At 46.6% G+C, this 12075-nt stretch overlaps 1 protein-coding gene across 3 annotated transcripts in view; it reads right to left on the bottom strand.

Annotated features, from left to right (window-relative positions):
* Window positions 1-12075, bottom strand: part of WASF2 (WASP family member 2) — a 506607-nt gene that overhangs the window by 161891 nt on the left and 332641 nt on the right. For all 3 annotated transcript variants that reach the window (XM_086956878.1, XM_086956880.1, XM_086956879.1), the window contains one exon: window positions 10749-10902. In XM_086956878.1, the coding sequence (XP_086813004.1) occupies window positions 10749-10902 (154 nt within the window). The remainder of the gene's footprint in view (window positions 1-10748; window positions 10903-12075) is intronic.

The raw sequence follows: 12075 nt of genomic DNA, 5'->3' as shown, positions 1-12075 counted from the left end.
CGGAATTATCACCAGCTGAGTGACCTTCTGGTTTTGAAACAGCCATATATTGCCCTGAGGATTAGCAATAGTCGGCTGGCTGTCTTAGACAATAAAGGACTCCATCGGACCACTCTCCCACTGGGGATTCCTACATTTTTCTGTTGCTTTGTTTTGTGTATATGACTATTGAATGTTACATACTATGTGATTTACTTGTTATGAGTGCATTTGGTAACCCCGTAATTCCTCTAAGTTGGTAGTTTTTGCTACTAATTGTTGAGTGGTTCCAAGGGCTTTCCACTCACCCAGTTGCACCACCCATAATGATATCAGTATACAGTGCGTCTACATTAGGCTGTATCTCAAAAAGCCTTTTGGGTTCTGTATGGTCAAAGCACTAGATTGCACCAGACGCCATGTTTTCTCTTACCGCGGGTTACACGTGTTTAAATACCTTGCAGGGGATTGCTCTGGCACCTGCCAAAATCAGAAAAAGTGTGCAGAAGCCCCCAGCCCGCCATTATATTTTTGCCTGGGTGCTTTCTCGCAAAGACTTCTGACAAGTCTGCCTCCTGAACCAGCTAACTGAAATTCAGAAGCCTCATGGTTCTTCCTGGTGCAATGTCTAAAGTTGCTTTTACTTTACAGCACGATAGGTCTGTGAAACATCAACCACTCCTATTTAATTTTTTACACAATTTGGTAACGACCCTGCTCCATGGCTTTTCAGACTCCACACTTGCTCCCTCCCTGCTCCCCCACACCCTCTCTAAGGGCGTCCTATGCGCGGCATCACGTTTCATCCAAGGCCTGAGGAAAAATAATCCCTTCACCCCATCTTAATAAAACTCTATTGCCCTGATAGCCCCAGGCAAATGCTGCAGACAAGTTCACCATTTTCCGTCTGTGTACTTAAAATGTGGAACAACATCACCAGGACTGACCCAATTTAAGAAGGATGTGGAGAAGCAGCTGTTTAAAGAACACTACATCACAATGCATTAACCATTCACTAGCCGGTTTTCTCTCCTGTGACTCGATGACTATGCTTTACTTTGACCCTGCGCTGCGCACCGCTGACTTTAGGCTAGGTTTGCTCCATAGAATAAAAGGAATAAGCATGGGGCACATCCGGCTTGGGGGAAAGGAGCCCACAAGGTGCAGACACGGCCTACAACACACGAATAACCATGTAGGCGCATGAAAATCCATTCAAGGCACATGCATGTCCACACATGGCGCAAGCATTGCCAAGTGCTGTGCGTGCACTACTAAAACGACACCCCCTGAGCTAAGCATAGCCGCAGGTTTATCCAGGGGGGGTGGCTGCACAGCAGCATACTGCGCTTGCAGAATCCTCGAACACGAGAGCTTTCCTTTAAACAGCTTTGAGTGCACAAGCACCCGAGCATCTGAGGAAAACAGAGACCAGGAGAACTCGCCCGTAGCTTCCATGAAAAACAGAACAATAACCGCAGAGATCTGAGCTGGGAGAGCCATTTTAATTCCGACCCGGTCACTCCTCCCAGCCGCCGGAGAAGTGCCCTGGAGCCTGCTGGCATCTCTGCGCCCCCATTAATTCCCTGCCCCCTCCCCCTCTGGCGCTAACCTTCTCCAGATAACCTTGACAGCAGAGAGGCCTGCTGACACAGGCACAAGTGTGAGCTTCAGTGAATCCAAACAAGCCTGAGCGGCAGGCCCGGCCCCTGCTGCACTCCCGCCAGGCCCAAGCCTCGCAGGCTGCCAGCAGCGGTGCATCCTGGGTAGGCATGAGGCCGGGCCGCCGCCGCACACTGGACGATTGTTCCGGCGCATTCCCTGAGCGCGCGGGCATGGAAGAGCACGGGGACAAAGGCCATTCCAGGCACAGGTGGTGCGAAGGGCTCCCAGTCCCTTCAGAGATTACAGGAACATATTCATTTTTATTTATTTATTTATTTAATGCGAATTTATATAGAGCGAACAGTTGCGATACATAAGGACTCAAGATTACGTTTTAGGCAGAAAAGGAGCGCCCTACAAGCCTTACAGGCACGGGGTTAGGGGGCTCACTGCAGAGGTTACAGTCCAGACATAAATCTTACAGGCAGGGCTGAAGTGGGATGAAAAAACTAGGGGTCTCAAAGGGGAGTGGCCAATGTAATCCGGGGCGTGGCTTAAAACATGTAAACTAAAAGTCTGTGCTTCGCATAGTGTGCCGCCCGATTTGTATTTTGCTGTTTGTCACTATATCCAGATATATGATCCAAGTAAAATCATACCTACAACAAGTCACGACTATTGGCTTTGTCAATAGTTGTTAGTTGCATATGATAAATAAGAAGCAACTATGGCTTGCATATAATAGTGAAAAAGCTTCCACTTAAAGCCGTGGTGACACCACAACAATGTTAATGCTCCCGAATTTCAAACAGAGAAGGGAAATCCAGACAGAAAATTACTCTCTTTAAAGGATTTCCCTTCCCCTACGACGCGGCCTGCCATGACGACTCTGGCCTGCCATGACGTCTTGTCGTAACTTCTCCACTGGTGAGAAGTGAGCAGTGGGAGCACACGCACATCAATGTGCTTCCTGTCACTGCAGTCTGGAAAAAAACAGGGCACCTGTGCCAGGACACAAAACAGAGCCCGATAGAGACCCGTTTCGAGGACTCCCTCTAAAAAAACCGCTGGTGCTCAGCACCGGTGAGGCCCGGCCCACTTAAAGCCCTGCTTCCAGGCAACCGAGGAGGGAGGTGAGTGGGCGCCATGCAAGCCTTACAGGCACGGGGTTAGAGGGCTAGGAGGCTGACTAAACAGGTTACTGTCACACAAGCTATACAGGCACTGGGGGCAAGTGCGTGATCCATGCACGGGCTACAGTACCACAAGCCTTACAGGCAGCTGGAGATGAGGGCAGGTGAACGGGTGCAAAGGCTGAGATCGAGCTCTCTACAAGCCGTACAGGCACAGGGCTAGCAGGATAGGAGGTTCACTGTAGAGGTTACAGGCAGACAGGGGAGGTGAAAGGGCGCAGAGTGTGAGCGCCCTACTAGCCTTACAGGTACAGGTACAAGAACAGGCCATGAAGGCACCGAGGGCAGAAGTGAGCTACGTAGAGAGCGGACAGGGATGTGTGCAAGTGGTGGACAGAGGTTCACTGCCGTTCTTGTACAGGATACATTAACTTGCCATAGAGGCAAAAGGAGGAAATGGGTGCTCACTGCAGAGCTTACATTGAAACAACATACGGCAAAAAAAGTGGTTTAACTCCCTTGAGAGCTTACACAACCACCAGGGGGGATAAGGGGGCATGAAAGGCTGGCCCAGTTCTCCCAGCTTGCACGCCTCTAGCACCACAGATAGTGAGAGCAAGGGCTGAAGATAAAGTAAAAAAAAAAAAAACATGTAGGCCAAATTATTACACACACCTCATAGGAAGGGACAAAAAACACTAGCATCCCTAGCATTAATAGTAATAATTTTACATTTATAACCGCCTATTCCGTATGTTCGCCTAGGGACCATTAGGGGGGTCCTTGTGCCAGCTCCCCGTGACAGTTCTCCTGTCCAGCTTGCCCACAGTCAGGTATCCCCTGCTGCCTGTCTACCTGCTGCCCCGTTGGTGCCTCCTCTGCTTGAGTCTTGCGTTGTTTTGCCTTTCTGCTCTTTTGTCTGACCTCTGTTTTGCCTTTTTCTGACCTCTGCTGTGCTCTCTTCTACTGTTTTTGACATTTCTGCTCATTTTTTTGGCCTGTTTTTTTCTGCCCTCAGTTTTGCCCTTTCTACTCTATTTTCTGCCAACTTATCTGCCCTCTGTTTTGCCTTCTTGCGCTAGTTTCTTCCCTCTGTCTCCCTCCTCCGAACGTGTTCCTTCTCCCTCCATCCACCATCTTGCTCTCCTCCCAGGACCTACTTAATGGAGGCCACAACGCGACCCCATTGAGCAGGTCCTCATGTCAGCTCCCCCCTGCAACAGTTCTCTTGTCCAGCTTGCCTGCATTCTGCTACTCTATTCTGAATGTCTACATGCTCTCGGCTTGTTTCTTGCTCTTTTTTGCCTTTTCTGCTCGCTTTTCTGCCCTGTTTTGTCTTTCTATTCGTTTTCCTGACCTCCATTTTCCCTTTTCTGCTCGTTTTTCTGCCCCCTATTCTGCCTTTTATGATAGTTTTTCTGCCCTCTGTTTGACCTTTTCTGCCCTCTGTTTTGCATTTGTATGCTAATCTCTTCCCATTTCCTCAAGACCTGGCTTTTCGACGGAGACCTTGTACCTCAGTGCCCAGATACCCCCAGGGGTGACCCTGCAGCACTCTTCAAATAATGATTGATATGTTGAATTACCTAAATAGCACGGGGTGACTGGCTCGCTCTCAGTCATGGGACACAAATCTTCCAGTGCTGCTCCTTACTTTCAGAAAGCACTGTTTGCAGGTGTATCTGTCGAATTGGTTCTATTGAAGATGACAGACTACAACCCCTAGAATGCACCAATTTGTTATATCAATGCCCTGGAGTGCTAATATTTTGAATCCCCTTAAGCAACATGTGGATCTCATGTTCACCGGGCCATTGAACTCAAGTTACACCTCACTGATGAGGCAGAAGGTGGCCAAAGGCATGCTGGGTTTGCTTTTACTCGGTCTAAAAGAGATGTGGTTTGTCATTTTGAGCTAGACTGTCCCATGAAGGAGTGGGACTAAGATTAATTTGCATACAGCTCCAGTCCGAAGAGGTTTAAGACAATGGCCTGCAATCTGGCCAGAGTTACTACCGGCAACTCAGATTAATTCAGGCCCTTCACCCACCACATTTAATAGTTTCTGAACTGAAGTCAGCGTGGCAACGTATGCCCAGACGTGGGCTCCCTGCTAATGGCCATTGGATTCAGGCGGCACCCCCCTGAGGAAACCTAAAAGGCTGATCCAGTCTGGGGCTGCCTACGCTCCTGTTTGAAGGGGGCAGGGTCTAGCACTAGCAGTCCAGGCTGGACGGTTCCTTCTGCAGCATGACCAAGGCAGATTTGCTTTTGACGGATCACTTTCTGACGTAGCACGGAGGGGGGTCAATCTGCGATGGAATAGAAACAGTCCAGAGTAAATACCAGTCGCGGAGATTAAGTGAAGCATTCCACCCATCACATTTTTGTCATTGTTTTTTGTCCCTTCTCAAAGGTAAAGGGAGTGCTTATCCTTCGGAGATAAGAGGCACACAGTGAGGCTGGTATTTGCCACGCCCAGTGCTTTAAATGGGCCGGTACTCACAGGTACTGAGTACCGGCAATTCTTATTTTTACCACTCTGAGTACCGGCACTTCTTTGCATAACGTCCGGTGATCACCATCCTGTTGTGTTCAAAACACAGGATTAAGGCAAACAGGAGACGGAGCAATTAAGAAATCCAAAGAAGGTAACTAGGTTAAAAAAAGCTTTAATCTTTCCTGATTCTTTTGCTTGAGTGTCTGCTTATGTTTGTCAGTGCGCGGTTTTGTGTGAGGAAAAAAGTGTGTGTGTGTGCGTGCGCGCACACACTCGAGTATATATATCATTGTGCCAAGCAATACCAAATAACAGTATGGAAACTTAAAATATTATAAAACAAGGAAATGTTAAAACATCACACGTTTGGCTTTCGTTATGCGTTAACCGATTTGTTTATAGAAACCAGTGGTAGAAGTGGGCGGGATCAGAAGGGCACGGCGTGCCCCTACTTTTTAAATTTGACACAGTCCGTTCCCCTACTTCTGTATTTTGAAAATGCGTCCCAGGACGGCAGGAATGGTCCGAATTTAAACAATATTGTGCGATCGTCCAGCCCTGTGCTTTGCACATTAAGGATGGCGTCTACAGCGGCCACAACCTCCTCCCTCTCATCCTCTGTACCTGGAGGCAGGGGCCTGGAAAGCAACACTGTAGGAGTAATTAATAAGTACTCGAAAACGGCAACCTTTGGTGGCCGCTAGAGTGCTATTTACGGGAAACGGCAGCTACAACGAGGCCGTTTCCACGAATACCTTAACCACGCATGCAGTACAACGCATGCGTGGTTACCATGAAAGCCTTTACCACGCATACCTTTACTACGAGGTATGTAGTAAAGGCATATGTGGTAAAGGTTAAAAGTAAAAAAAGGGGGCTTGGGGGGGTCTCCCCCCCATAAAAAAACTCACCAGAAGTCACGTCGGGCAATCAACGTCGTTTAAGAGAAAACGGAAAAAAACTTCCGCTTCCTCTTAACGACGTATGACGTCACAACGGAGGAATTCGAGGAAAGGCAAATGCGTAGAAATATCATTCCGTTGTAACGCATGCGTGGTAAAGGCATGCGTTGCAACGGAATGCGAAGTAAGAACATACAACCGCTATTTACACCTAATTTAGCGAGGAGGCCCCCTGCCTGCCCCCACTCTGACCTATACAATGGTCACATCAGGATGCATTTTAGGCATCACACTTGCCCTCATCTGCCCTTTATTTTCGGCCTCTGGACGACTCCACAAAGAAAGGAAAAGCACTCCAATTAGAATTCCTGGCAGACAATGGCCAAACTTAGGCGCTTTAAAAAACAAGCATTTACAATGCAATAGGTCTCACATTTTCTAAACTTTGACCTATTGGTATTGTAAATGACAACACCTTATTGCACGTTTTTTTACACATAAATAAAAGGCATTGTCATTTCCAATGACAATAGCTCAAAATCTCGCGAATGTGAGACCTTTGTATTTCAAATGCTTGTTGAAGTTTGTTTGATAAAATCTTCAAGTTTTGGATTATGTGGGGTCGAGATCAACTACATTACTACTCAATCCAGTTAATTTTATCTGGCTCCTGGAAGTGCGTGATTGTACTGGTGTGGAGATTTCCCTCATAATTATGAAACATAATTGGCCATCTCCGGCATAATATACAGCTCTGACCGAAAACAATTTTGTTTCTAGCTCGAGCCGATGTAAGATTCGTAATAGAAAGCGCCCAATGTGATGCCGCAAAGTGTTTATAAAGCTTACCCAATCAACTTTAGTTACTGATTGCAGCATTCAAATTATATTACACTGGTAATAACGAATTAAAATGTACACCCTGGCAGTATTCATTAGTGTTAAAATAACATCATGGGAAACTAATAATGTCACAGGATGCACTGTGTTATACCGCATAATTTCTCATTTTAATTTAGACAAGTATACTTTATAACCCGGAAATCCTTCACCCTTTTACGGTGCTGTCAGATGAGTGACATCTTCTGCTGTCCATCTGGGACACGCACTGCTTTCATAATGCATCTTGGTCACGGTTTGCAACACTCATAGTCACCTTCACTTGCTTAGGGAGACCAGCAATAGCCGGTAAATATATATACTGAAAGGTGGGCCCACTGGGGAATAATGGTAACTAGTCCAGCTGCATTAGTTTAAGCAATAAATGCATTCTGGGATCTGTGGTGCTAGCTTTAGCACTGCAAATTGGGTCTGCTTGTAACTCTGTAGCGCATGGTGTCTGAGTTTAAATATGGTGTATCCATTGGTTGTATTAAATAACGTTATAAACTGTAACTGGTCAGTCAGTAAAATGCCAAACATACAAAAAATTGGTATGTTTTTCTCTTTTTAGCCACACCTCTGACTCCGCCCACTGTCCCAATCTTCTGGTGATTCCCGCCTCCTGGTGCTCCATCCACAGTTCCCCTACTTATTTTTTCCCACTTCGACCACTGATAGAAACGCATTTCTTGTGTGTTTTGGTACATGCTGCAACTAGTACAGAAGTCAACAAGTAACAATATGCCTTGCTCTTAGTCCCGCCCCTAGCCCCGCCCACTTAAATGAGTACCTGCACTATTTCTTTCTCATTTAAAGCATTGGCCACGCCATTAATGGTTTGAACGTTTTAGCCGCCCGAGTGCCATTGCTCGTCGCATTCTAAGGGCGGCACGGCCTTTCCTCCTCTATTTCGATCTAAAGGGGTAGGTGTCCAACTCTTAAAGGGGAGCCGTTAACACGTTCCCAATAGTGCACAAATTGAAAGTTAGATTTGTAAAAATTAGAACACACGTCTGTTTGTGCCTGAATACTGCAGAATGCTGGATGTGTCCGCTGGGTGGCGCTGTCGTTCCAGAATGCGAGAGAACTCTGCAGGGAGTCACCGGAGGGAGCGGGAATTATTGCAATGCTCCAGGAACCCTGCGGTCTGTGGGAAGAGGCTGGAGAGGAGGTGGTGGGGGAGGGAGTGTGACATGGAGGGAGAGGAAAACGTAAACAGGCTCCAAAACAGGGCAGCATTTCAAGGCGCCTGACGATCACGAGACGATCTTCAGAGGTCTGTGTTCGGGGAGTTAATGCAGGTGGGTGGTCGGTAGAGGAGGACGAGGGGCCTCTACACTTCCAGAGTGACGAGGGGAGGGGCGTTTGCACTACAGAATACCAGGTCTGGGGCCACCACCAGGGGCACAAAAGTAAAGCAGCCTTGGCGCCCCGCTGACCAGTCAGTACCACACACATCACACATATGCAATGCTCACTTGTATGTACTTCGAGAGGTTGGGATGCTGGAAAACAAAACAAAAACACACGGTAGCATACCCAACTCACCCTCACGTGGAGTCTCTTAACCTTTTTTCAAGAATATGCACCACACAAAAACAGTACGCCTCCATAGATACTACATAAGGTCACCCTATTTCAAAACACAACCTTGAGGGGCGAGACATGAAACCCTTTATTCCGTGTGGTTGCCAGCGTTATTGATTCTCCCCTGTGCATCAGCAGCGCCCACCACAGGTCAAGGAGATAATGCCCTGCCACAAGGAGATGCTGGGACGAGGAGACACGAACACTCGGACAGGGAGTCGGGGGACAAGGGGAGGCGGACACCGGGGCAAAGAGAAAGGTCAAGGCTTTGGGTGGGCCAGGCTCTGCCAGGTGACAGAAGCCGTAAACAAAAAGGCTCATTGAAATGGGTCCAATATTCAGGCCCAAACACTCCAGATAAAAACACTGATCTATTGCTCAAAAGTGACTAAACACTCCTGAGGTAATCCCGGTCAGTAATGCAGCGCCGGTTTAAATTTCACATGCTCGTCTTGTATTTCTTAAGATTTGCTGCTCCCAGATGTTATTTTTCAGTTTTTTTTAATTTACAGGCAACATATGATTCTTGTGTAGTGCATGCTGTGAACCAAGACGCCTAAGGTGCCCAAGTGAATTCAGGATGTTGATATATATTCAGGACAGCGAATGATTGAGACCCCGAAGGCGAGGCAGAAGACAGTGCTGCACCTCACCGTACCCACCTGTGGGCCAATCCTTGGCCCGTCTTCAGAGAGTACAAAGCAATGGTCACTTGTGCCTGTTATAATAGTGGGAAAGTGTGAATGAAGCAGGTCCACAGTTGTTAAAATATGGACAACAAAAGAGACAATTGATGGACGGAATGCAGAAAAAAACAAATCATTCCCCCCCAGTCAAGAGATCTGGGTTAAATCTATCATTCTTTTGCTCACCATCCCACCCCAGTTTAGACCTGGTCATATGCAAATCAGTCTTGACCCTGTGCCTGATGGGAACAGTCCAGCCCGAATTGCTAAGCCAGGTCCTCCCTGGACCGGAAACAAGCATCCTAGGGCCAGTTTCGGGGTTTGACCCCTCATCAGCCAGGATAGCTTGATTCCAGTGGCACAGTGAGCCCGGGATCCAGTCTGGGCATACCCGGTGCACTTAGGGCGAGAAAGCAAAAGAGACACAATTAGACAATACAAAAAGAAAACGTAGGGCTTATTGTGTAGGGATGTGTATGTGCAAAGGGGGGTGTTAAATTGGAGGAAATAAAAGTATGTGCAGAAGGACTGAGTGAAAAGAATCCTGAAGAGGAAAGAGATACCATGTGAAATATGCAGACGGAGGATTCCGGAAAAAGGCCCAAAGATTCTGAGTGAGAGACTGCAGAGTAAAGTGATGTTTGTGAGGGAGTACATAAGTGAAAGAGACACTCCAAAGACTTCTACCCAAACCTTAGCAATGTTTAATTAATGGATTTATACCATCAGGATTGAAACATTTTCAATTCCAATCAATTAAAACAAAATGATGGACCTTGCTGATATATTTGATACTGCCACCGGGAGATAGTGGGATAGAGATACACTGATATTCGGACTGGGAGAAACCAACATTTGGATAGAGAGTTGAGGACGGTGCTAGAGTGGCCTAGAACGTAGACACTGGGATAGGGTGACAAAGACCAGAAACACTGACACTATGGGATACTGTGAGATGCCAGCGCTGGGAGATAGAGACAATGAGACAGTAACATGAGATTGGGGCACTAGGAGATATGCTTGCGCATGTATACAATGACAACGCTTGGTTGCATACATTTAGAAAAAATGGAGATTATACACCACTAATAACATTAGTAGCGCTCATTGCGTTTCATAGCTCTAGTACAGAAATGGTTGGAGGCCCGTGGACTACCGACTGCGCGACAACGGAAAAATATGTCGAATTGGGCACAGCCTATATTTAAAACCATAACAAATGAATTCACAACATCATACAAATATTTTCAAATTGTATGGAGAAGGTCAAAGTGTAAGGCCTTAGTAGTTTCCGCCACACTTTGGGACATCGACAACCAGCAGATAACGCTCTGCTAGTACGAGTCCTGACCAACACCAAGATACAATATAAATAACCCACAATGCATTGCTTAAAAAGAGCACCACAAACTAGTAGCGATTGTTAGGGAAAGCAAGCTCGCGAACCAACACAGGAAATATATTTTCCACTCACCTGTATTTCGAGAGGTTGTTCAGGGGTGGCGGGGCGCTGCACGTGCTGTAGGTTTCACACACCGGGACAGGCAGCGAGTCCCGCACAAAGAGCTGCTGGTCTTGGGAGGTAGAGCTCTTGAATGCCTTGCGGGAGTTAATTCCTTGCAAAGAAACTGTAGAAAACACACAAAAAGGCCTGTGTTTATAAATTCAGCATATTACCACAGTTTGCCAAGCCTCAGACAAAACTTGCTTCTCGCGGCTCTGTATTGATGGCCCTCTTTACCTCAGCAGCACGGTAAAGACTTAATCCACCATTAGCAAGTTAGTCTTAGATGTACGTTTATCACCTATATACAAAACCGGATGTGACCTCAGATGCACCTTGTCAGAACCAATTCGGGGAGGTGCTGGGGCTCACATGCGTTTGTTCCACCCCAGGAACCTACTAAACCATCGGGGACTCTATGTCATCTGTCCCCTATCCATCTTTTGCATCTGTGGCAATTGTGTGAAGTGTTGCATGAAGTGTGAATGATTGTGTTTGTGTGTTGTGGTATGTGTCGTGGGAATATGGGCTATGAATAGGAATTAATCCTTTTTTCCAATTTTTTATCATTGCATATTTATAATTGTCTGCTCTGAAAATGTTTGTCTATACTATTAAAATACAAAATGAAAATGAAAAAAATGAATTATAATAATCAATAATAAATAGTTTTGATAATACACGTGTTGATTTATCTGTGAGATATCCAATCAGGGTTTAGAGTGCCATTTAGTCTTTTGGACCTCTTGCAGGCCATCCCAGGGCAGGTTTCCCTCATTGTTTGATGCTCACTGGGCCCCAACCATTGGGGTGTGGAGGTGGCACTGCAGTCTCGTTTACCATCGATGTTCCACACACAGGCCCTGCTTCGGCTCTGCAGACTGAGCACACAGTAAAACCAGATAGCACTCGACTCTCATAGCAGACGTGGAGTAGTAGTCGAAGGCTAACTCTGGGTGGTTGGTGGTGGTGGTGTGGGGTCAGAGATTCCCACCTCACCCTGCACAAAAATAACCTTCCAATAGATGAAATATCTAGCCAGTGCTTGATCTCGTAAAAAGAGTAGTATTTTATTCCAGTGCTTAATTTGGAAACATCAAAATGTCGGGGCTATTCTCAAGAGGCCACTGCAGCTTGCACCACCCATTGCCCTTGTCAGCGCCAGTATAAACACAGCTACAAACCATCACGCTTGTGTGTGATAGTGCGGACTATTCCAAGTCACCCAAAGCTTAAAAATGGCCTGGATGGCTGGTACTGTTATTTTTTAATGAATATTGAATTATTAAACATTCAA

Source organism: Lissotriton vulgaris, chromosome 2_1 (assembly GCF_964263255.1).
Source record: "Lissotriton vulgaris chromosome 2_1, aLisVul1.2, whole genome shotgun sequence".
Taxonomy (NCBI): Eukaryota; Metazoa; Chordata; class Amphibia; order Caudata; family Salamandridae; genus Lissotriton; species Lissotriton vulgaris.
Note: the sequence above shows the minus strand (reverse complement) of the source record. Positions and strands in the feature narration are given on the sequence as shown.